At 35.8% G+C, this 27,391-nt stretch overlaps 1 protein-coding gene and 1 non-coding gene across 6 annotated transcripts in view; one reads left to right on the plus strand and one right to left on the minus strand.

Annotated features, from left to right (window-relative positions):
- The window catches only part of CCDC138 (coiled-coil domain containing 138), a 111,959-nt gene that overhangs the window by 31,850 nt on the left and 52,718 nt on the right, over positions 1-27,391 (minus strand). For 4 of the 5 annotated variants that reach the window (XM_039222191.1, XM_039222190.1, XM_039222193.1 and 1 more), the window contains exons 11-12: positions 25,194-25,310; positions 12,528-12,720 (exon numbers count right to left, since the gene is read on the minus strand). The exons of the other annotated variant lie outside the window; for it this stretch is intronic. In XM_039222191.1, coding sequence (XP_039078122.1) covers positions 12,528-12,720; positions 25,194-25,310 — 310 coding nt within the window. The remainder of the gene's footprint in view (positions 1-12,527; positions 12,721-25,193; positions 25,311-27,391) is intronic. 5 annotated transcript variants of the gene reach the window in all.
- Positions 18,183-18,289, plus strand: LOC120223971. The gene has a single exon (XR_005526430.1). It is a non-coding gene; the product is annotated as a U6 spliceosomal RNA (small nuclear RNA).

The following is a 27,391-nucleotide window of genomic DNA, read 5'->3' on the forward strand; positions in this document are numbered from 1 at the left end:
AGAGAAGGACAAATATCATATGTGTGCACATATAGGAGGATTAGGAGGAACTTAACTGAGGAACAAGGGGGAGAAGAAGGGGGGAAATGGTGGGGGAGAGGGAGAGAGGCAAACCATGAGAGACTCTTGAATGCTGACAAAAACTGAGGACTGATGGATGTGGGGGCGAGGGGGATGGGCATGGAGGAGGACACTTGTGGGGATGAGCACTGGGTGTTATGTGGAAACTAATTTGACAATAAACTATTTGTAAAAAAAAAAAAAAAAAAGACTAAATTAACAAAATTTTAAATTATAAATAATAAAATATACATACTGTTTATTCATTATTGGAAAAAAAAAAAGAAGGAAAAGCCAAGGATAACCTGAATGAAATACCTATGAAAGAATCAAAATACATACACATTAAAATACATAAGCGAGGCACCTGGGTGGCTCAGTCAGTTAAGTGTCCGACTTCAGCTCAGGTCATGATCTCATAGTTCGTGGGTTTGGGCCCCGCATCGGGTTCTGTGCTGACAGCTAGCTCAGAGCCTGGAGGCTGCTTCAGATTCTGCATCTCCCTCTCTCTCTGACCCTCCCCTGATCACATTTCTCTTTCCCTCTCTCACAGAAATAAAAAAGCAACTGAAAAAATTTTTTAAATACATATGGAAGAATTTTGAGAAATTAAAATCCGTGTCTATGTCTCTCTCTCTCTTCTATAAATAAATAAAAACATTTAAAAAAAATTTAAAATCCGTGTCTATGGATCAATTTATAGTACATTCTATTCTTACTTGCGGAAGAATTTAATTCAAGGAACACTGCCATTATCGTACTTAATTTTTGTAATTTAATAAAATAAAACATTAAATATAAATGTGTATTCAGGTTAAGTAAAGTTGCTAGATTATGTTCATATTTGCCTTATTTAGAAACCTACATTTAGCCAAAACTCAGGCAAAAGAGTACAGATGAATCCTGAACTCAATTCTTCACAGAAACAAGTTTTTTTATCACAGTGCCACCTACTGTATTTCACAGACTACTTCACTTCTCATTAATATATCATCCGGGATTAAATAGGCTAAATGCTACATGATGCAAATTTGTAAACTTAAAAAATTGTCCTTTATGAATCTGGGGAGAGGGATGGTATTTGATTATAGTAAAACAATTTTTTAAATGTTTATTTAATTTTGAAGGAGAAAAAGACAGAGTGTGAGCAGGGGAGGGGCAGAGATAGAGAGGGAGACACAAAATCTGAAACACACAGGGCTTGAACTCACAAGTAAAGAGATCATGACCTGAACTGAAGACAGATGCTTAAAGTGACTCAGCCACCCAGGCGCCCCTATTTGGTTATATTTTTTAAGTTGCCTTACCTTTTACGGAGAAGTGAAAATTATATTCTTATTATAATTTCCCTAATGGTGAAGATTTTCTAAAATCAAGAAAAATTTAACTTTAAGAGTATTTTAAGAAATTTGAGTTACCAATTATACCAAAACTGGTTGTTGTTTTAAGTAAGCAACTAAATATTTGGTGGTTTATTATGAATCAACAGAAATCTAATGCAGTGTAACATCTCAGTTCTGATCTCAAGTAAAACCAACTCTTAGAACTAAAATAAAAATAAATAATAATGTCTATGATGATAATACCAGCTAGCACTTACTATACTGCAGACTCTTTGATAAACCTTCATATTAAATCTCATTTAGCCTTCAAAAAAACTGCAGTGAAACACAAAAGAATGTTGCAGAGCTGGTGATGGGGACTGAGACTCAAATGTTAGTTATCTGACTACAAAACAGAAGTTCTTAACTACTACACTGTTCCTTTTATCTGACAACGGCAATAATGCCTTACATTTCTTTAGGCTTGAAGTATAAATAAGTACATAGTTTATAAATATATAAATCTGTATAAGTATAATAAATCTGCATAATAAATATGCCCAGTGTTGAGAAGGGCAGTACAGAAGAATAAGCTCTGATGCCCACAACTAAAGAGAATAGAGAGTATATGTAATTAGAAAGACAGAATTTGTCTCTAAAACAATTCTATCAGGAAAGATTCTTTTTTTTTTTTAATAAAATTTTTTAACGTTTGAGAGGGGGATGGAGAGAGAGAGAGACAAAGTGTGAGCTGGGGAGGGACAGAGAGAGAGGGAGACACAGAATCTGAAGCAGACTCAAGGCTCTGAGCTGTCAGCACAGAGCCCAGTGAAGGGCTCCAACCCATGAAGATCCTGACCTGAGTCAAAGCTGGATGTATGACCATCAGGTAGATTCTTACGACCTCTCTCAGTTCTCCTATCTTTACACAGATGAAATTAGTGTGTACCGCAAGTTTTATTAATTAAAATGTTTTTACATTGATTCCCACATCTACATACTTAAAATTGTTAATGACATATAACATTCTACTGTCCTCATGATGATATTGTTAAAGGCCTGATTACTTAGGGTCAAGAAAAGATCTGGGTCCCTTACAAATGACTGACCCTCCATTTGCTCTTCTGTAAAAATGATGACACTCTCTATTTCCTAAGGTTACTTGCAGGAAACAATTTGAAACAAACAAACAAATGAATGATTACAAAAGGGCCAACAACAGTACAAGAACTTATCTCCTTCACTATTCCAATTATGGATTTGTCAATTATTTATCCTTTATCATTATTACAAACAGCACATTAACAGCTTTGAACTTTTTTCCTTTTGAAAGTATTTCCTTGCAGTAAATCTTATTAAAGGTTATGATACATTTTGGTGACTCCTATAAGCAGAATGCACTTCAGAAATGGTTAAATTACAATACAATAAAAATTGTACCTGTTTTGACTCTTTTTTTTAATGTTTGTTTATTTTTGAGAGAGAGAGACAGTGAGAGAGAGAGAGAATGTGAGTAAGGGACAGGTAGAGAGACAAACACACAGAATCAGAGGCAGTCTCCAGGCTCTGAGCTATCAGCACAGCGCCAGATATGGGGCTCGAACCTATGAACCATGAGATCATGACCTGAGCCGAAGTCGGAAGCTTAACCAACTGAGCCACTCAGGTGCCCCTTGACTCTTAATTATAGAGAACAAACTGATGGTTACCAAAGGGGAGGTGGGTAGGGGGATGGATGAAAATAGGTGATGGGGATTAAAGAGTGCACTTGTCTTTTGAGCACTGGGTGACGTATGGAAGTGTTGCATCACCATATTCTACACCTGAAACTAATATAACACTATTTTAATTAGCTGGGATTAAAATAAAAAGTTAGGGGCGCCTGGGTGGCTCAGTTGGTTAAGCGTCTGACTTTGGCTCAGGTCATGATCTTAAGGTTGGTGAGTTTGAACCCTGCATCAGGCTCTGTGCTGACAGCTCAGACCCTATAGCCTGCTTTGGATTCTGTGTCTCCCTCTCTATCTGTCCCTCCCCAGCCTGTGCGCTCGCTTGCTTGCTCGTGCTCTCTCTCTCTCTCTCTCTCTCAAAAATAAATAAACTTAGGTGCACCTGGGTGGCTCAGTTGGTTAAGCATCTGACTTCAGCTCACGTCATGATCTTGCAGTTCATGAGTTCAAGCCCTAAACTGGGCTCAGTACTGACAGCTTAGAGCCTGTAGCCAGATTCAGATTCTAGGTCTCCTTCTCTCTCTGCCCCTCCCCTGCTCGTGCTCTGTGTTTCTCTCAAAAGTGAATAAACATTAAAATAAATAAATAAAAAACTTAGAAAATTATAAAAAATTAAAAAATAAAAACTAAAAAACCCATATTTCTCAACAGTTTTGATTTTATATTTAAATTGTAAAACTTACATAAATATATATTAATCTTATAAATGAACTATTGTATTATAATTTGAAATACTGGATATCGAAATACTGTATATACAATGGAGTATTACTTGGCAATCAAAAAGAATGAAATCTTGCCATTTGCAACTATGTGGATTGAAGTAGAGGGTATTATGCTAAGTGAAATTAGTCAGTCAGAGAAAGACAAATATCATATGATTTCACTCATATGAGGACTTTAAGATATAGAACAGATGAACATAAAGGAAGGGAAAAAAATATAAAAACAGAGAGGGGGACAAAACATAAGAGACTCTTAAATACAGAGAACAGACAGAGGGTTACTGGAGGGGTTGTGGGAGGGGGGATGGGCTAAATGAGTAAGGGGCATTAAGGAGTCTACTCCTGAAATCATTGTTGCACTATATGCTAACTTGGATATAAATTTAAAAAAAATAAATAAAATAGGAAACAAAGAAATACTGTATAAGTCAAATGTACATGCATTTTATCAATAGACTTTTAGTTGGCAATGATGAAAACTGTACCTATTTCTTTTCAGCAATACATTATATTCAATCATTTTATTTTTGTGAGTATAAGAGAGAAAAGGCTATCTTACAGTTACATTTTATTTCAGAGAATCAGTGTAGCACAGGAATTAAGAATGCAGACTTAATCTCTTTATGCCTCAATTTTATCATTCATAAAATTGAGATGTTAATACTGACACCTCATAACCTTGTTATAAGGATTAAATCAATTACTATACATAAAGTGCTTAGTCCATAACATACTAAGTGCTATGTAAGTATTATTATTATTTCTTTGATTATCTCAGGAGTACTTGGTCTTAGGAAGTCACACAATAGGGTCAAGAGGGTGGGCTCTAGAAATGGAGAGAGGTGAGCTGAACCAGACTCTGTCAAATACTGGCTGTGTGGCCATGACACAATTATCTAACCTCTATAAACTAATAACAACTAACATGGGAACAATAATATCAGAGACAATCTATAAAGGGCTCAGCATTATACAGTCAATCACACCCACTATTATCTTTTTGAACAACATATTTGCACTATCCCGTCAATGGAAACCAAGCATCTTATAGATCTATATATATTTGGGTACTATATAAATACTTGTATATATTACTTGGCTTGTTTTGCTGATCCACCAGCTGCCTTTCAATCCTCAGACTACTAAATCTCTAGAGCACCGGACAATGAAGGCAAAAAACACCAGATCAAAAAGAAATAGTTCATCAGCTCTAGAATAGGATAGTGATGTGAAATTTCACCTTTCAGCCACTCACTTTTCTTAACATTAATTTTCTCGTCCTCAAAGTGTTCCTCAGGGTAATGTATTACACTGGCGCTTCATAAACTGTAAGACATTTCCCAAATTGTTCTCCTCAGAAAATTAGTGCTGTGTACCGCTCTTCTGAAAGGATGTGGAGATTAAATAAGTTTGGGAAATGTTGCGTATAGTATATTTGGGTTTTGTGATTCATAAAGCCCAGTGGTAATGAAATTAAAGTATTGCCATTATTAAACTTTATTTATCCTCAAATTTCTCAAAGGTCTTTAACTAAAGACCACAACAGCTCTCTCTTTTTGAGTCACATCTATTATTTAACCCACAGAGCTGCTTTTCCATAAGACAGACTGCTATGATGTTCTAGGAAAACATGCGGATGTCTTTTAAAGTAATAACCAAAGTATCTGGGGCCCTCTCTAGGTTCTCATTCTACTTCCTATGGAAGTCTGCACAGTTCTTAAGTCTCTCAAAGCTTCCATTGGAAAAATAATTTTTAGTTTCAAAAAACTAATTCTGAACTATACACTTAAAAAATTGAGGAAAATGGTATAAAAGATGCACATGATGTTAGGGGGCCTGGGTGGCTCAGCGTCTGGCTCAAGTCATGATCTCATGGTTCATGGGTTCAACCCCCACACTGGGCTCTCTGCTGTCAGAGGTGAGCCTACTTTGGATCCTCTGTCTCCTCTCTCTGTCCCTCCCCAGCGCATGCACTCTCTCTCTCAGAAATAAACATGAAAAAAAAGACACATATATTTCCACATAGACTTAGCAGCTGTTAATATTTTTCCATAAACACTTCTATTAAAAAAGAAATAGTGTTATAGAAAAAAGTGAATTGAACGAAAATTAATCCCAGATGTGTTTGTCACAAATGGAATATTAAGGATAGTTTCAACAACTTTAGAGAAACGTACTTGTTGCTTTATGTGTTTTGTCAGTTAATCAAAATTAGGAAAGAATCATGGGTGGTAACTTTATACACCATAATGCAATATATAACTTTTTAAACACATTTTAACCACATTTTGTATTTTTAAATGTACCGTTTAGATTTTTAATGACATACTAAACTTATTTTCAGTTAATCATACTCATTCTTCCTGTTTTTTAATGATTTAACTGATTTTTGAATTTCAATTCCAACTCTCAAATCCTGTCTGATACCAAATTAGACCTAACAGATTATTTTCAATCATCAATTTATATACAAATATTTCTGGAATCTCCTGTGGCGTTTTTAAAAATAGCTTTACGATATATTTCTAAGTGAATTCTGAGTGGTTTCTTAGATATTTCTTTAAAAAATTTTTAAAACTACTTCACAATCAGAAAAAAACACCTATTTAATTTTTCATTAATTAAGCAAACAGCATAAACTGTGGATTCACATATTTAGATGAAAGATCATAAACTTACAGAGTTCACAGAATTTCTTAAAATAAATTAATGGGGAGTTTAGTCTAATTTTTCAACTTTTATTTTATATACTAAAGATTATACTTAAAAATATACATACTTTTCAGAAGTTATTTGCTTAGAAATTGGACAAAATTCATAACAAAAATAAGACAGTTATGAGGTGACTAGGATGGACAAGAGATACCATAATGTGGATTCTAGTTAGAAATTTTGTTTACCAAGTAACACAGAGAGCTTAAAATTCACTACATATTGTGCCAGTATAAATGAAGTGTAAACACATTATTAACTGAAAACAGTTAAGTTGTAGAAAAACATGGTATAATCTCTGTATGTTTTTCAAAGAAAATAAACCAAAAATAATGTTTTAAGAGGTTGATATAACACCATTTCAGAACAGCTACGACCCCAAAACATGTTTTCTTGTTGAATAACTCACTGGTTTCCTTGTATGCCATGCTCTTCCACAGTTTCAAGCACTGGCTCATACGGTACCCTTGGGAATAGTCTTCTACTTTATTTTCTGCCTATGAAATCCTACACACCCCTGAAAGTCCAGTTCAAATGCTACCTCCTTATACTAAATCCTCTCCTGATCCCCTCAATCATAACACCTGAAGTAATTTATCATCTCTTTTTTAAACAGGACCACATTATTTAAACATCTGTGTGGATAACTATAAGATAAAGCAGAATTAAATATTTATAATCTACTTACCCACCAGACTCTAATGACTTTGAAAGCAGGTACAGTCTTATGATTCCACTTTCTTAAAAAAGTGACTTGCACAAGGCAGCCACCAAATTTACTAATTCAATAAGTATATATGAAGTGCAAATTGTATTGTTTCTAGACTTACTATTCCTTTAGCCCTATTTTGAGGTTTTAAATTAAAATTACTTTTTATTATTATATATCATGATTGTTTTAAAATTTTATTTTTTTCAACTAAAATATAGTTGACATGTTACATTAGTTACAGCTGTACAAAACAGTTGACACTTAAATAAACTACAAACTGCTCACAAGAATATGTTTAGATACCATGTCACCAAAGTTATTAAAATATTATGGACTGTATTCCCTATGTTGTACTTTACACCCTCATGACTTTTTGTTTTTGTAACTAGAAGTTTGTACCTCTTAGTACAAACTTCACCTATTTCCGCCATCCCCCTTTGGCAACCACCAGTTTATCCTAAGTCTGTTTCTGTTTCGTTTGTTCATTTGTTTAGTTTTTTAGATTCCATGTGTAAGTGAAAACATATAGTATTTGTCTTTCTCTAACTTAGCATAATACCCCTTAGGTCTAGGTCACCACAAATAGATAGATTTCAGTTTTTTTTATGACTGATATTTCTGTGCGTGACACGCCACATCCTCTTATCATGTATCAATGGACACTAAGGTTGGTTCCTTATCTTGGTTATTGAAAATAATGCTACAGTTAGTAGACAGGAGTGCATTTTCAAACTACTGTCTTTGTTTTTTTTCAAGTAAATGCCCCAAAGTGCAATTGCTGGATCATATGGTAGTTCTATTTTTAATTTTTTGAGGAAGCTCCACACTGTGACTGCATCAATTTACGTTCCCACCAACAGTGCACCAGGGTTGCCTTTTCTCCACATCCTGATTTTTAAAATTCCAGGTGTTAAAGGGCACCTGGGTGGCTCAGTCAATTAAGCAGCTGACTCTTGATTTCAGCTCAGGTCATTATTTCAAGGTTCATGAGTTCGAGCCCCTCACTGGGCTCTGTGCTAATAGTACAGAGTCTGTTTGAGATTCTCTCTCCCTCCCTCCCTCACTGTCCCTACCCAGCTTATTCTCTCTCTCAAAAAATTAAATGAAAACTCCAGGTGTTAAGTTTCGCTGATTGTAAGAAGTCATGAAGTTTGTGGCCCCTCCTGCTTTCAAAGCAAATGTTATGGGGATTCATCTTTCCCATTCATGGCCTCCCCAGAGTGAAAGTCTGTTTCCACCCTTCTCTGTATCGCTGGCTCCCTCCCCACCATAGAGAGCCATGGCTGTTTTGCTCCCAGACCATGTCTTTGCCCGTCTTACCTTTTTCAATGTGGCCTCTTTTCTACCTTTATTTGTGGAGTCTGTTCTGCTAGTCTTCAAATCATTTTATGGGTTATTTACGTTGATGTGTTATCCAGTTGTATCCAGGGAATGAGGCAAGCTTAGGATCCCTCTACTTTGCCATCCTCCTAGTCGACCCTCTAATTTTTGACATTTTAATTATTATGTTTCTTGGTGTGGATTCCTTTTGGTTTATCTTGTTTGAGGTTCTCTGTGCTTCCTGGACCTGGATGTCTATTCCCAGCCCCAGGTTAGGAAAGTTTTCAGCTATTATTTCTTCAAATAAGTTCTTTATCCCTTTCTCTCTCTCTCCTCCTTTAGGCCCCCTATATTGCAATTATTAGTATGCTTAATGTTGTCCTAGAGGTCACTTAACCTATCTCACTTTTTTATAGTCTTTTTTCTTTTTGCCATTCAGCTCGGATGGTTTTCACTACCCTTCTACATCCTCTAATCTCTTCCTGTTAACTCCTCTAGTGTTTCTTTTCCCAAGTTCAGGAATCCTCTTTATGACCATTTGAGTTCTATCAGGTAGATTATCTGTTTTGTTGGCTCTTGTTCTGAGGTTTTGTTCTTTGTTCTTCCATTTTGAACATATTCCTCTGTCTCCTCATTTTGTCTGACTTTCTGTGTTTCTATGTATTAGGTAGATTAGTTTAACTCCTGGTCTTGAAAGTAGTGGTTTTATATAGAAAACATCCTTGGGGGTCCAGAATCACACTGCACTCTGGTTCCCAGAACTCAACCCTCAAGGGGTGTCCCCTTGTGGGCTCTGTGCACCTTCCTGTTGTGGCTGGGCTGCAACTGTCATGTCAGCTGGTGGATTGAGGTGACCGCTGAACCAGCTGCCTCCCAATGCCCAGCCATGACTACTATGGATGTATTGGTGGAAGGGTCTGGTCCTGGCACAGCTGGATGAGAGGCCCAGCTGTGATTGCTGCAGGTGTGCTGGTTGCTGAGGCCAACAACTGGTGTGAAGCAGGGCGGTAGGTGCTTTAAAAATGTGCCTGCCAGGGCAAGTGCTTTGGGAGGGGCATGTTCACAGGGGAACACTGGTACAGAGGCAAGGAGTACCATTAAGGTAGATGGAAGGTGTCAAAAGGCATGCCAGCATCATGCCTTGCTAGACTGAGGAGGGCAAGAAAAATGGCACCTGCCAGCACTCTGTTCCTGGCGAAAGTTCCTACAGATCCCTATCCCTCCAAGCACAAGTCCTATAATTAGTCAATAAATCTCCTTCACTTATGGCCCAGGTGCTTTTCAAACCGCTTCCAGGTGCTTTGTCTAAGTGAGACTGTGCATGGGGACTGTAAGAACAGATCCATTTCCTACAGCCCTCCAGCTCTCCTAGAGTTATGACCCGGTGTTTTTCAAAGTGAGACATTATTGGGCTCATCTTCCCAGTGCAGATCCTTAGAGTTAAATGCCCCATGTAGGGCTTGAACCTCTTGCTCCTCAGGTCTCTGAATCTGTGATGCCCTTCCTGATTCTCGATCACCAAACGATATGTTTGGTTCCTAACCATACCACGTCTCTGTCTCTCCTACTCTTCTTGATGTGACTTTTTCCTTATGTCTTTAGCTGTGGAATAGCTGTTCTCCCTAGTCTTCAGGTCATTTGCAGAAAAAAATGCTCTATATGTAGTTGCAGCTTTGCTGTGTCCATGAGAGGAGATAAGCTCAGGATCATTCTAGTCTGCCTTCTTCCTGAACTCTATCAAGGTTGCTTTAAAATCTGCTCTGGCAAGCCATGACCCATGTTGCTGTTTTGCTTGTTTTAAATGGTCACATATTGCAAGCATTTTTTCACCTTTCCTACCACTTTCTGAACTTACACAAACTACAGTTAAATTTTCATTGGTATTATTACACTACGTCACTTGGAGTATCTTACAGTTTTTAATATATTTGTAAGGAAAAATAAAAATCCCTTATTTTTGCCATTTAACTTCAACAATAATCTTTATTACCCTGTCCATTCATCCATTATTTATCCAAATTTATTTTCGCCCTATTATATTTCACAAAGGATTAAGTTTAGACACCATATTAGATTTATATCCATATTTTACATTTTTTCTTTTGTTTATATTAACAAGACTTTTTAAAAATATATTATTGTTACTTGATGATATTCCTAGTAGTCATACTATAGCCATAGGTAGTCCTAGACGGTAATGATAGCATTGAAAGTCAACAGACTTTGTGAATTTCCTTTGAAGTTAATTTTATGAAACACAAATTCTATCAGGCTGCTATAGCAAATACCAGAGACTACGTAGCTTATATACAACAGATATTTTATTGCTCACAGTTCTGGAGGTGGAGAAGCATAAGACAAAGTTGGCAGTATGATCACTTTCTGGTGAAGACCCTCTCCCTGGTTCACAGCCTTACAGCTTCTTTCTCACTGTGTGCTCAACATGGTGTAGGGGGCTAGAGAAAGAGATCTCTGTGGAGTCTCTTTAAGAAAGGTACCAAATCCCATTCACAGGGCTCCACCCTGATGATCTAAGCACCTCTTAAAGATCCCAACTTCTAATACCATCATCTCTAGGGGTTAGTATTTCACCATATAAACTTCTAGCAGACACAAATATTCAGATCATGGCACATTACATTCAATATATTTCTTAGCTGGTTTTATTGAATGGCCTTGATTTATATAGAGTATCCACAAATTAACAGTGTTTTGTTAATAATTTTCTGTATTCCTTTCCAATATTCATTTCTTTCCTTTTTTTAATGGCTCATTGAAGACTGTCAGCATGTCCAATACTGTCCTCCACAGAAGGTGACAGAGTTCCTATTCCCTCTCATTTTATCTCTAATGCATTAGTTTCATCAGTAATCATTTTATCAAATGATGTTATAATGTATGTTGGTATGTAGTGAACTTTATTTTGGGCTAATATACTCTGCTCATAAATGACCTTTTGAATAGTTGCCACTCAATCTGTTTAACTATGAGAACCATAAACATAAAAAATAATTAAGAAGATAGCTATAGTTTGCTGTTGTTGTTGTTGTTGTTGTTGTAAAATTCCATAATCAGGTGTAACTAAACCATACACACTTCGGATAAAGTAGTAAATTAAATTATTGCCATTTCCCACTGGGCAAAAAAAAACTATACTGAGTTACATAATTTAACAAACAGGAAAGATAAAAGGATGTATACTTAATGTTTGATTTTATTGGTATGGCTTACTTTAACAAAAAATCACCTAAATATTTAGTAATCCAAAAATGTAACTCCTTACAGCTATATATAAAAAAAGTATTTAAAATGGTCAACTTTGATTGAAACACTATTTTTATTCCATTCACTTCCTATTCACTATTAAACATCAAGCACTATGTTAGTTGCAGGGGGATTACAATAGTAAGGCAATTTTTTTCTTCAGTCAACTTACAAACTAGTACAGGGACTGACAAAATTTTGCTGTAGAGGGCCTCATAATAATATATGCATCTAGGGGGCCATATAGTCTCTGTTGTCAACTACTTGCCTCTGTTGTAAGGCAAAAACAGACATAGACAACAGGTAAAAAGCGAGCATGTGTTTAAATAAAACTTAATTTACAAAACAGGTGGGGGCCAGATCTGGTCAATGGGCTATAGTCTGCCAACATGTGCTACAGTAAAAAATAACAAATTAGGAATTTCAGTACTTTATGGTAAATGCAATGATACTATCATGGGAGCATGATCTAAGAGAATCAATAAAGTCTTCTGGGAGAGGGCAACAATCCAACTGACTACTCCATTTTCTCGAATTTAGCAAATAGTTTATTATAATGTGTCACCATTATAAAATCTCATTCTATAAACAGAAAACATATTTGACTGTGTAAGAGCTGCTTCATTATATAGTATTCTCTTCTAGTTGTTTGTGAAAAATACCATAAGCACATGTGAAGGCTTACCTTGAGTGACTGTTTTGAGAACAATTAAAGTTGATAAAAATCTCAGTGGTAAACTGGGGCTCTTAAAGAAAGCAGCTGTCTTTGGTTTATTCTCCACTGAGTGTTCTAAAGAATTATCCTGATTTCCCTTAGTTACTACTCCTTTGAATATGTCTTCACCCAATCTCCTCAATGTTGACGTCATAGTTGAATGCTGTTAAAAATATGTACTATTTTAGTATATTTGTTTATATCCATAATATATTTCAAATACTACAATCAAACACAGAAACTAAAAAAAGCCAAATTTTTTCTAATTAAAATGGGTAAGATATATGCAAGACTAAAAAGTAATAATTTTATAATCAACCTTTAAAAATTATTTATGACTACTTTTCTAAAAGAATGAGCAGTCTGGGACACCTGGGTGGCTCAGTCAGTTGAGCGTCCAACTCATGATTTCAATTCAGGTCATGATCTCATGGTTGGTGAGGTTGAGCCCCACATCAGGCTCTGTGCTGCCAGTGGAGGGCCTGCTTGGGATTCTGTCTCTCCCTTTCTCTCTGCCCATCCCCTCTACTCACACACAACACGTGTACGCGCGTGCTCTCTCTCTCTCAAAATAAACGTTAGAAAATAGAAATAAGCAGTCAACAAGAATTAAGAACATGGAAATGGTACTTTTCTATGAAAAAAATTAGGAGAAATGAGAATTTGAAAATGTTTAAGAACATAATATGATATGTTTCTGGCACAGAGAAATCAAAGGAGCAAAGAGGTAGACAACTATAGTTTCTTCACTCCTCCACCATTACTCATAAATAGCTTATCAGGTGTATCTTACAGTGTTAGCTTATAAAGTAATTATCTAGAGCCTTACTGCTTTATAACTCAGTATGATTATAACCATCACAGTGATTTTGAGAACTTTAACGATTGCAAAAGAATAAAATACTGGGTTAGAATTGTGGATAATTCTCATGGTGAATAAACTAAAACAAGACAATGGGCAAAACAGAAATGCTGGCATATAAATACTTCTCAAATAATAAAAGCTTTTATGATATTCAGTGTATATATTAAGAACCAAATAAAGGAAAACCATTTCACACTGCTGCAAATGAGGGTACATACCCACACTATGAAATAACTTAAATATAGGTAACAAGTATTTGCTTTAGAATTTCTACATATTAAAATTAGAGAGGTACATGGAGGTTTTATGGGTATCAATAAAGCACAATGATTGAGTTGTAAACGGCATAACAGATGCAATCTAATTTAAATATATGGTCAGTAAATTTTGAATACAAAAAAGGAACCCTCATACACTGTGGATGGGAATGTAAACTGGTATAGCAATGGTGGAAAATAGTAGGGAGGTTCCTCAAAATATTAAAAATGGAAAATCCAGTAATTCTATTAGTTATTTACCCAAAGAAAACAAAAACATTAATTCAAAAGGATATGTGCAGCATTATTTACAATAGCCAAGATATGGAAGCAGCCTAAGTGTCTGTCAACAGATAACTGGATAAGAAAGATGTGTTTATATGTGCAAAGCAACAGAGTTGCAAAATATAAGGCAAAAAAAAATGATAAAACCAAATAGGACAAGTATATAAATTCACAATTATAACTGAAGATGTCTCTGAACACTCGATTCAACTAGACATATTAACAAGGATATAAACTAATTCCAAAATATTATCAACCAGCAGAATCAAATCCACATTTATAGAACACTCCATACAACAACAGCAGACTACACATCTCAGCCAAACAATATCAACAACACAACCAAGCCAGAGAAAACACAAAGGTAAAAGAAAGATCTATAACAAACTTCTAAATAAATCATGGGTCAAGAGGATGTCTCAAGGGAAATTTAAAAAATACATTAAACTGAAAGCAAATGAAAATAAAAAGTAAATCAAAATTGTGGGATACAGTTAAAGCAGTGCTGAAAGAAAAACAGCACTAAAAATATCACTATGTTAGAAAAAAAGGAAATCTCAAATCAGTAATCTAAGTTTTTATCTCAGTAACCAGAAAAAAGGAGAACAAAATAAATCCAAATCAAACAGAAGAAACAATAAAGAGATAAAAATTAAAACTATGAAACAAAGAGATGATATTTTGGAAAAAAATTAACAAATTTCCATCAAGAAAGACAAAAACAATGACACAATATCAATACCAGGAATGAAACAGAGGGTATCACTACAAACACTGAGAATTTCAAAAGGACAATAAGAGAATATTATGAAAAACTTTACACAATTATATTTAACAGCTTAGAAAAATGGCTCATTTAACTCCTTGAAAAGCATACACTTCTACAAATCACTTATATGAATTACTTATTAGAATATCCTTATAACTATTAAGGAGCTTGAATCTCCCAAAAAAAGACATCTTCAGGCTAAGTTTTATAGAAGAATTCTACCAGATGTCTAAAGAAAAATTAACACCAATTCTATCTAATTTCTTTCAGAAAAGTAAGAGGATGGTACACTTTCCAATTAATTTTATGAACACAGTATCACCTTGATACAAAACCAGACAAAGACAGTATAAAAGAATTAAAAACTCTAAACCTCTATCCTTAATGAATATACATAGGAAGCTCTTTAACAAAATATCAGGAAACAGAATTCAGCAAATATAAAAAGGACTATACCACATGGCCAAGTGGGGTTTATTTTAGGAATATGTGGCTAGCACAGTATTTGAAAGCCAATGAGTAACCCACCACATTATCAGCTTAAAGAAAAAATAAATCACATGATCATATCAATAAATGCAAAAATCCATTTTAAAAACATCTTAACACTCATTCATGATTATAAAAAAATCAAGAAAATAGTAATAGAAGGGAACTAAACTTGATAAATAGCATCTATAAAACAACAGCTAATATTATATTTAATAGCAAAGGACTGTTTTCCCCTAAGATCAAGAACAAGCCAATGACATCCATTATCATTCATATTCACAGTCCTAGATACTGTAGCTTATGCAAGACAAAAATTGAAGACAATCAAAAAAGAAACAAGAAAACTTCCTTATTCACAGACACATGACTATGTAGAAAATCCCAAAGAATCTTTAAAAAAACTCCTGGAACTAATAAGATCATGGTCATAGGGTATGGAATCAATAGAATATCAACATGGACACCAAAATTTTAAAAATATCAATTACAATCATTCAAAAACATTAAATATGCAGCTGAAAATCTAACAAATAATGGAGAGAAATTTTATGTTTAAAACCATATAACATGGATGAAAGAACTCAAGTTTCTAAACAAAACGGATAAATATATCGTGTTCCTGAACTGGAAGACTCAACACTGTAAAGACGTCAATTTTCCTTAAATTTATATACAGGCTAATCCAATTCCTATCAAAATCTCAGCAAGATATTTTGTAGATCAAGAAGATTATATTAATATGTAAGGGAAGACAAAGGAACTATTTATAAACATTTCTGAAAAACAGGAAAATGGGGGAATGTCTGGGTGGCTCAGTACATTGAGTGTACAACTTTGGCTCAGGTCATGATCTCACAGTTTGTGAGTTTGAGCCCCGTGTTGGGCTCTGTGCTGACAGCTTGGAGCCTGGAGTCTGCTTCTGATTCTGTGTCTCCCTCTCTCTCTCTGCCCTTCCATCACTCATGTGCTCTGCCTCTCTCTCTCACAAAAATAAACATTAAAAACATTTTTTAATTACAAAAAAAGAAAAAACAGAAAAATGGGGGAAAATCAATCTACTCAATTTCAAAACATATTTAAAATTTTTTTAAATGTTTTATTTATTTTTGAGAGAGAGAGAGACAGCCTGAGCAGGAGAGGGTCAGAAGAGAGCAAGACACAGAATCCAAAGACAGGCTCCAGCCTCTGAGCTAGCTGTCAGCACAGAGCCCGATGCGGGGCTCGAACCCACAAACTGCGAGATCATGACCTGAGCCGAAGCCGGATGCTTAACCAACTGAGCCACCCAGGCGCCCCTCAAAACATATTTTAAAGCTATACGAATCAACAGTATATAACTGGCAAGAACAGACATTCAGATACATAGAACATAACAGAGAATCCAGAAAGAAACCCACATAATTATTCCCAACTGACAAAGGTACAGAGGAAGGAAAGACTTTTCAATAAATGGTGCTAGAGCAACTGGACATTTACATGCAAAAAAATAACCCTCATCTAAGTCTTACACCTCATACAAAATTAACTCAAACTGTACATGCACTTAAATATAAAATGCAAATGTAGAAAATTTTAAGAAAAAAACCAGGAGAACACAATATAGATTCGGCAATCTTACACTTGACCCAAAAGCAACATCCACAAAAGGAAAAACCAATTAACTGGAAATCATCAAAATTTAAAAGCTCTGAAAAAACACCGTTAGGATGAAAATACAAGCTACAAAAAAGAAAAATAATACTTCCAAATGACATATCCAACAAAGGACTAGTATCTAAAATATGTAAAGAGCTCTCAAAACAACAGAAGACAATCCAATTAGAGAATGGGCAAAAGACAATAAATAGACTGAAGAGGATATATATTTGGAAAGCAAACACATGAAAAGATAAGTTTAGCCAATGAAGAGATGCAAATTAGAACTCCAATGAGAAAAACAATACTACCACAATGGTGAAAATAAAAAGCAGTAATAACACAGGGGTACCTGGGTGGCTCAGTGGGTGAAGCTTCCAACTCTGTTTCAGATCAGGTCATGATCTCACAGTTCGTGGATTCAAGCCCCTTGTCAATCTCCACGCTGCTCCTGCAGAGCTACTTGGGATTTTCTCTCTCCCTCTCTCTCTGCCCCTTCTCTGCTTGCACACACACTCTCTCTCTCCAAATAAATAAATAAATAAAATAATAAAACTTAAAAAAAAAACCCACTAAATGCTGGTGATAACATGGAGAAACTAGGTCACTCATCTATTGCTGGTAAGAGTGTAAAATAATAAAATCACTCTTAAAATTTGGCAGTTTATTAAAAAAATTAAACATGGAGCTACCACATAACAACTGCACTCCTGGACATTTATCCCAGAGGAATAAAAATTTATTTATATACAAAAACCTCAACATAAATGTTTACAGCATTTATAATGGTCAAAAACCAGTTTCCTTTAATCAATGAATGGTTAAAATGTGGTACACTCCTATCATGGAATCAATAAAAAGAAATGCCATAACTTAAATAGATCTCCAGCAAATTATGCTAAGTAAAAAAAGGTCAATCTCAAAGGGTTATATACTATATAATTCCACTCATAACCTTTGCGAAATGACAAAATTATAGACATAGACATTAGTGGTTGGAGGAATTAAAGAAGGAGTAGGGCAGAAGGAAAATGGGTATTGCTATAAAAAGGCAACATGAGAGAGCTTCTGATTTCTGGTTAGGCAGGTAAGAGGGTTGGAAGTTGTCACTCCAACCTAACAAAAGTAAAAAGCTGAACTGAAAAACTGACAACTTTCTTAGATCCAACAGAAGTGAGATCACAGGGCAAAGCCCAAACTTTGGAGACAGACAGGTGAATATAGAGAATTTTAACTTACTGCAGCAGAAACCCATGAGCTGAAACCTCTGCAGGAATTGTACCAGGGTAAGAAAATCTAAACCATAACTGAAAATTGCTGGAGTGCTTAATTCAGCAGCACATATACTAAACTTGGAACATTACAGAAAAGATAAGCATGGCCCCTACGTAAGGATGACATGCAAATCTGTGAATCATGCCATATTAAAAAGAAGGAGGAGGAGGAGGAGGAGGAGAAGGAAGGAAGGGAGGGAGGGAGGGAACAGAAAATTGCTGAAGGCCCAATGTAAACAAGTCTGAGAGTTAAAAATGCTGGCCGGGGCCAGTCACAAGGGAGTTCTCAAATTTTGCTAGTTTTAGTTGAGGAGCTCTAATAGTTCTCACAGTGAAGACCTGAGAAAAACCCCCTCATGCTTCAGGTAGGAGGAGTAAAAAAGTAACCATTTGGAAATATGACACAATTTTGTCCTTGTTAAGAAGATTTGTCCTCAAGAGAAACTACCTTACCAGAGCCTAACCTACTGGGGTTTTATAAGAGTCTAACAGACTTAGCAGAAAGGAAATACTAAACTCCAGCCCACTCTAGCAATCCTGCCCCACCTCATGGGGAGAAAAACTAAGAGGCATTTATGAAGTTCACAGCCTCGAGACACAAGCTCACCAAATGACTACAGAACACTTCTCCTTCCCTCACATCTGACCATAGTATTGAAGGCCCACTTACAGCAGTCACTTTTACATAGTACATCATGTCCAGATAACAAGAAAAAATTACAAGGCATGCTAAAAGGCAAAAAGAAAAAAAAAGTTTGAAAAGAGTAGACTTGACAGAATCAGACTCAAATAGGGTAGGAAAGCTGGAATAATCAAAGAATTTAAAATAACTATGATTAATATTCTAAGAGCTTTAATGAAACAAGTAGGCAGCACACAAGAACAGAGAGTAATATAAGCAGAGAGATGGAAACTCTAGAAAGAACCAAAATAAATACTAGAGGGGAACCTGGGTGGCTCAGTCAGTTAAGCATCTGACTCTTGATTTTGGCTCAGGTCATGATCTCACAGTTCTTGAGACTGAGCCCTGTGTTGGGCTCTGTGCTGACAGTGCAGAGCCTGCTTGGGACTCTATCCCTCCCTCTCTCTCTGCACCCCTCCCCCCAAAATAAATAAACCGAAAGAAGAAAAAAGAAATACTAGAGTTCAGAAACACTGTAAATGAGGAATACTTTTGGTGGGCTCATTCGCAGACTAGACACAGACAAGAAATAATCTCTAAGTCTGAAGATACACCAAGAGAAACTGTAACTCAAGGAGAAAAATCCAAACTGGAAAAAATGGACCAGAATATCCAAAAATTATGGGATAATTACAAAAGGTGTAGCATATGGGTAATGAAAATACCAGAAGGAAAATAAAAGAAAGGAATAAAATAATATTTGAATCACGGTTCCTGGGTGGCTCAGTTGGTGAAGTGTCCCACTTGGGCTCCGGTCATGATCTCACAACTTATGAGTTTGAGCCCCACACTGGGTGATCTTTGAGCCCTGCTTCCAGTGAACTTGAGCCTGGCTCTGGGCTCTGCACTCTCCTTCTCTCTGCATCTTCTGGGATTCTCCCTCTGCCCCTTGCTCACTTGCACTCTCTCAAAAAAAAAGAAACATCTGAAGCAATAATGACAGAATTTCCTTCATGTTAACACAGGAAACAAGCCCCACAAAACCAGGAAGCTCAGAGAACACCTATGAGGATAAATACCACCCCCTACAAAAAACAAAAACAAAAAAACTCATTAAGGCATGTCATATTCAAACTGCAAAACATAAAAGCTTTAAAAAAAATCTTGATAGAAGCCAGAGGAGAAAAAAGCTTATTTGTAGAGAAGCAAAGATAAGAATTACATCCAAATTCTCCTCAAAAACCATATAAGCATGAAGAAAGTATAATGAAATATTTAAAATGTTGAGGGGAAACACTTGCCAACCGAGAATTCTATATACTCTAAAATTATCTATCAAATATAAAGAAAAAAGATATTTTTTCAGACCAACAAAAACTGAGGGATTCTTTTACTAAAAGTAATATTAATAAAAAGTTCTTTAGAGACAAGGAAAACTATATAGCTTAGAAACTTGGATGTGCATAAAGAACATTAGAGAAGGAATAAGTGCTTTTATTTTTTATTAACTGATCTAACAGATAAGCTTGTTGAAAACAATTCCAACAATGTGTTGGATTATGGATGCCTGTGTGTCTGTATGTGTGTGTATATACATGTATGTACACACACACACATGCATTGCATGCTTATGTAGGCTAATATGTAGTAAAATGAATGATAGGAATGATATAGAGAAGAAGAGACAGGAGGAAGACATCAGCAGTATTTTGTTATAGTAGTCCCCCTTTAACAGGGAGCATGTGTTCCAAGACCCCCAGTAGACACCTGAAGCCATGGAGAGTATCAAACCTTTTATATTTATTTTTAACTTTTTTTTAGGTTTTATTTCTAAGACAGAGAGAGAGCATGAACAGGGGAAGGTCAGAGAGAGAGGGAGACACTGAATCCAAACCAGGCTCCAGGCTCTGAGCTAGCTGTGAGAACAGAGCCTGACACGGGGCTCGAACCAATGAACCGTGAGATCATGACCTGAGCCGAAGTCAGACGTTTAACTGACTGAGCCACCCAGGTGTCCCAGTATCAAACCTTTTATATACTACATCTTTTCCTATACATACATACCTATGATAAAGTTTAATTTATAAGTTATGCACAGTAAGAGGTTAATAATAACAATAAAACAGATTATAACAACCTACTATAATAAAAGTCATATGAGTGTGGTCTCTCTCTCCCTCAAAATATCTTATTGTACTGTACTCACCCTTATGATGATATTGTAGGTGGTAAAATATCTATAGGATGAGATGAAGTGAAGTAAATGACATAGACATTGTGACCCTACTTAGCATTAGACTATTACTGACCTTCTGACAATACTTCAGAAGAGGATCATCTGCTTCCAGACTTTGGTTAACCATGGGTAACCGAAACCTCAAATAAGGTGGGTCTACTGTATTGTAAGATATTTATACTACATGTAAAGCTGTAGAGTATAATTTGACAGTGGATTTAGAGTAGTTCTAAGTGTATATTGCAAACTCAGGGCAACCACTAAAAAAAGTAAAAGAAGAAGTACAATCGAAGGCTAAGAAAGAAGGGAAAGGTAGAAGCATATGAAAGGTCCAATTAAAACCACAAATGGCAAGAAAAGACTGAGAGAACAAAACAGGAACAAAGAACAATTGTCAATAAATAAAAAACAGTAACAACTATGGTAAATCTTAATCCAACAATATCAGTAATCACTTTCAATATCAATAATCAAAATATACCAATTAAAAGAGACTATCAAGAGTAAATTGAGGGGCGCCTGGGTGGCTCAGTCAGTTAAGCGTCTGACTTCGGCTCAGCTCACAATCTCAAGGTTTGTGGGTTTGAGTCCAGAGTCGCGACGGGCTCTGTGCTGACAGCTACCTCAGAGCCTGGGGCCTGCTTCAGATTCTGTGTCTCCCTCTCTCTCTGACCCTCCCCTGCTCACATTGTCTCTCTCTCAGAAATAAATAAAACATTAAAAAAAATTTTTTAAAGAGCAAATTGAAATATAAGACCCACATTGTCAACAAGAAACCCATTTAACTATAAAGACAAATACAGATTAAAAGTAAATGGATAAAAAGATATACCATGCTAACACTAATCAAAAGCTAGCTGGAATAACTATATTAATTTCAGACAAAACAGACCTCAGAGCAAGGAAAGTTACCCAAGGAAAGAGAGGCATTCCATAATAATAAAAGCGTCAATTCTCCAAGAATATATAAGATGCTAGATATAGTAAATACTTTTTAGATACTCCACCAAAGGCATGATACACACAAAATAACTGAGAAACTGGACTTCATTAAAATTAAAAACTGCTCTGTCAAGAGAATGAGAAATGAGAAACAGATTGGGAGGAGAAAATATTTGGAAAGAACATCTGATAAAGAACTGTTATCCAAAATACAGAAAGAATTCTAAGAATGCTACTGCAAGAAAACCCAATTAAAAAATGGGCAAAGATGGGGCGCCTGGGTGGCTTAGTCGGTTAAGCGTCCGACTTTCACTTAGGTCATGATCTCGCGGTTCGTGGGTTCGAGCCCCGTGTCGGGCTCTGTGCTGACTGCCGGCTCAGAGCCTGGAGCCTGTTTCAATCTGTGACTCCCTCTCTCTCTGACCCTCCCCTGCTCACGCTGTCTCTCTCTCTCTCCTAGAAATAAAACATTAAAAAAAAAAAAAAAATTAAAAAAAAAAAAAAATGGGCAAAGAACCTGGAAACCTCACCAGAGAAGATACACAGATGGGCAATTGGCATGTGAAAAGATGCTCAACAGTATGACATTAGGGAATTGCAAATTAAAACAACCAGATTTGACTCTACACCCATTAGAATAGCCAAAACCCAAAACACTGACAACACCAAATGTTGATGAGGATGTGGAGCAACAGAAACTCTCATTCACTGCTGCTGAAATGTAAAATGGTATAGCCACTTTGGCAGGCAGCTAACTATACTCTTAACATATCTATCCAACAATTGTGCTCTTTGGGATTTACCCAAAGGAATTGAAAACTAATGTCCACACAAAAATCTGCACATGGATGTTTATATTACTCATATTTGACCAAACTTGGAAGCAATTAAGATGCCCTTCAGTAGGTGAATGGATAAACTGTGGTACAGACAATTCAATGTTATTCATCACTGAAAGAAGTGAGCTATCAAACCAAGACAAGACATGGAGGAATCTTAAATGCATATTGCGAGGTGAAAAAAGCCAATCTGTAAAGGCTACATATGGTATAATTCTAACTATATGATATTCTGTAGAGGACAAAGCTATGATTATGTAAAAGGCAAAGAATAAAAGGATTAGTGGTTTGCAGGAATTAAGGGTGAGGGAAGTATGAATAGGCAGAGCACAGAGGAATTTTTGGGAAAACGATTTTCAGTATCAAATTATTCTGTATGGTACTATAATGGTGGTTATATGCCATTATATTTTTGTCAAAACTCAAGAGAATGTAAAACTCCAAGAGTGAACTCTAATGTAAAGTGTGAACTTGGGGTGGAAGGACATTATCAAGATAGGCTCATCAACTGTAACAAATTATAACAACTTGTAACAAATTCTGTTTCAGGAAGCTGATAGTGCAGTAGTCAGCTTCTATGTGGGGTTGGGGAGTATATGGGAAATTATATATATATATATATAAAAGCAACATGAGGAATCTCTATGGTGATGCGGAATTCCTGTTATTTTGACTATTATCAATATCAATATTGTGGCTGTGATATTGTACTAGTTTTGCTAGATGTTATCATTGGAGGAAAGTGGATTAGGAACACAAGTGATTTGTCTGTAGTAGTTGTTATTACTGAGTGAATCTACAATTATGTCAAACTAAAACGCTGAATTTTTAAAAAGTACATGCACTCAGAGCTTAGAGCATGCTTCGGATTCTGTGTCTCCCTCTCTCTCTGTTCATCCTTTGACTCATGCTCTGTCTCTCAAAAATAAATAAACATTAGGGGCGCCTGGGTGGTTCAGTGGATTAAGCCTCTGACTTTGGCTCAGGTCATGATCTCGCAGTTTGTGAGTTTGAGCCCCACTTCGGGCTCTGTGCTGACAGCGGAGCTTGGAGACTGTTTCCAGTTCTGTGTTTCCCTCTCTGCCTCTCCCCTGCTCATGTTCTCTCTCTCTAAAAAATAAATATTAAAAAATTAAAAATAAATAAACATTAAAAAGAATGAAAAAATATTTGCAGACAATTGTTAAAACTGAAATATTAGAAATCCATCAATTAATCTTGAATAAAGAAACAAGACAGTAGCAAGAATGCTACTTTTCACTAGAAACGTAGATGCATGGCATCTGTCTAGAATAGCAGAGTGTGGCACACAGTATATATTTTTGGATAAAAATAAACTATAAATTATCTGAAGGAAAATGAGAAGAATATTTGGAAGGAAGATAAAATAAGATTTCATTCAATTTCTGAACCTAGCCTTTTGTGGTTGAGAGCATTCAGCCAATCATTTTCAGAACCCATTATACAAATAGCAAAATGAAATTTAAAAAAGATAGCAACATTACAGGATCTGGTAATAGATATAATTTTGTTTAGTGAGATATGTAGTTAAGATCAATAAATTAAAAATGATATTCCATGGGTGTGTGTGTGTGTGTGTGTGTGTGTGTGTGTGTGAGGTGCATGCACATGCATGCATTTATGCTCATGTGCTTATTCATCCAATACAGAGGCAAAATATCTGGGACACCACCTCAGGAAAGATATTTTTCCTTAACCTTAATCATACTACACAATAATCACATGACTCAATTACTACTACTTAACCATCAGTACTGCACTGAGTGGTTTAACTGTGTGCTTCCTAAATTCCAGGACCAAGATTATACTACCCAAGCACAAATTCACTTTTTTCCTTTGAGTAAATGAAAGCTATAACAGCATTTATCAATACTAATTAGGGAAATAAAATTTTACAAACCTAATAAAGCTCATAGCACAAATGATTACATATGCATGACATAATTTAAACTGAATGAACTTTCTATGAATAGGTAACATATATCATTCATTTTATAAGATGCTGGAATAATTATTTTGCTCTGATTAGGCTATTATTAAAAATTATTATCTAATTTAGCTAATATGTATTTATTGGCATAAACACAAGAAATCTTTAATTTTTATTACCTTCAGTAAAATATGAAAAATTATAAAATACTGGGGGGGTGGGGACAGTTGCTTTTAACAATAACCTAAGAGTGATACTTATACAATTTTGAAACTAAAAAACAATTTTACATATTGATTAAAACCTATGGCACTGGAAAACAATATTTATAAAAGGATAATGAGAAAGCAATAAATAAAGCAGAGAAGGCAAAAAGTTCAGAAATATAAGCAGAACAACAAAATCTGTGAAAGAACAAGAGAAATAAGTAAACAGAGTATCACTTAAACATAGACTATTAATCACTTACCTGTGTTCCAGCATCTAGCTGCCTTAGAGACCAATATATAAATTTTACAAAAGGCTCATGAAGTTTGGCATTCAAAAATGGCATCCACTGTAATTGCTCTGTCATCATGGGCAAAAGCTAAAGATAAAATGACGGAAGATATAAAAGCACAGTAATTTTAGATGTCTGAAATCAAATACCACATTTTAAAAAAATTATCCTTTTTCAAAAGAAAAAGAGTTCTCTAACAAAAACCCTCATTTTGAAACCATATGCAACACAATGTAGAAATAAATATTTCAAAATTTAAATACATACATCCTTTAACCCAGCAGTGCTACACTAAGATTTTAATGAGATGAACCTTTACAAACATATTCTCTTGACTTTAAATAATTAAGTAATTTTATGATACATATGTTAACCATTAAAAATTATAATGGAGGGGCGCCTGGGTGGCTTAGTCGGTTAAGCGTCCGACTTTCGCTTAGGTCATGATCTCGCGGTTTGTGGGTTCGAGCCCCGCGTCGGGCTCTGTGCTGACAGCCAGCTCAGAGCCTGGAGCCTGTTTCAGTCTGTGACTCCCTCTCTCTCTGACCCTCCCCTGCTCACGCTGTCTCTCTCTCTCTCCTAGAAATAAATAAAACATTTAAAAAAAAAATTATAATGGAATCTATATTTTATTTAGACAATAAAAGTAGGTTATAAAAGAGCAAGTGTGATACAATCACATTTAAATGATTTATATTGAAAAAGATATGGGGCGCCTGGGTGGCTTAGTCGGTTAAGCGTCCGACTTTCGCTTAGGTCATGATCTCGCGGTTCGTGGGTTCGAGCCCCGCGTCGGGCTCTGTGCTGACTGCCAGCTCAGAGCCTGGAGCCTGTTTCAGTCTGTGACTCCCTCTCTCTCTGACCCTTCCCTGCTCATGCTGTCTCTCTCTCTCTCCTAGAAATTAAAAAAAAAAAAAAAAAAAAAATAAATGTTTTTAAAAATATTGTCAGTAAAATTTTAGCATTTGGGGTAATATCTTCCTCTTAACAGGTGTGACTTGCATAAATAATAATAAAGTCAAATTGTAAAAATAATCAAATGCTTAAAGAAGAGGTCTATGGGGCGCCTGGGTGGCTCAGTTGGTTAAATGTCCTACTTTGGCCCAGGTCATGATCTCTTGGTTCATTAGTTCAAGCTCTGTGTCAGTTCTGTGCTAACAGCTCAAAGCCTAGAGCCTAGATCCTGCTTCAGATTCTATGCCTCCCTCCCTTTCTCTGCCCCTGCTCCACTTGTGCACTGTCTCTGTCTCTCTCCAAAATAAAAATATTTAAAAAAATTTAAAAAGATACCTATGAATACTGTTTCAAAAGTATGTCATTTTGCTAGAAAATTTCAAGACCATAAAGAGATACTCTAAGCTTTTGATGGAATCATCCTACTTCTGGTATATTAGCCTAAGAAGAACACCTAAAATATACACCTCCTAAAGCACATGAGGTGCTTAAAAAATGCAGAGGTAACTTAATCACTTAGCAATAAGGAAATGGTTGAGTCAGGTATACATCCACTCACTGGACTAAAGATTATGAACGAGAAAAATATTAATGATAAATTAAGTAAAAACAATGAAAGCTAGGATACAAAATCATATGTAATTAGACCACAGATATGATCAACAGGTATGGAAATAAACATACAAGTTTGGAAGGACGTATCTGACCTTTCACAGTAGGCACTACTGACTACTTCCTCCTTTTGAAATACTCAGTGGCTTCTGTGATACCAATTTCTTCTAGTTTTCTTTCTTCTACTCTAGTCACTGTCTCTCTGCCTGGTTCATCTTCACTCACTAGGTCACTATATGCTGGGGTTCCTCAAATTCAGTATTAGCTAATACAGACTAATTAGCCCATACAAACTAATGACTCTCATATTTACATATCTAGCACTGACTCCTCTTTGTGCTGACCTCTGGTCCCTTATATCCATGTTTATCAAACATCCATTTAGGTATCTAAATCTCAGCTTGTCCAGAACTTATCAAATTGAGATGGCTCAAACCCAGATGTACTCCAATAGTTCTTATTTTGAGTGAATGCTACTAACATTCATACAGTTTGAAAAGTCAGAAACCTGGAAACCAACTAGACACCTCAACTTATATACCAGATCCATTAAAAAGTTTCATCTGTTTTACCTCCTAAATATTTTCTCAACAGTTTACTTC

This window comes from Hyaena hyaena, unplaced genomic scaffold (genome assembly GCF_003009895.1).
Source record: "Hyaena hyaena isolate Hyena2069 unplaced genomic scaffold, ASM300989v1 scaffold_1074, whole genome shotgun sequence".
NCBI classification, from domain to species: domain Eukaryota; kingdom Metazoa; phylum Chordata; class Mammalia; order Carnivora; family Hyaenidae; genus Hyaena; species Hyaena hyaena.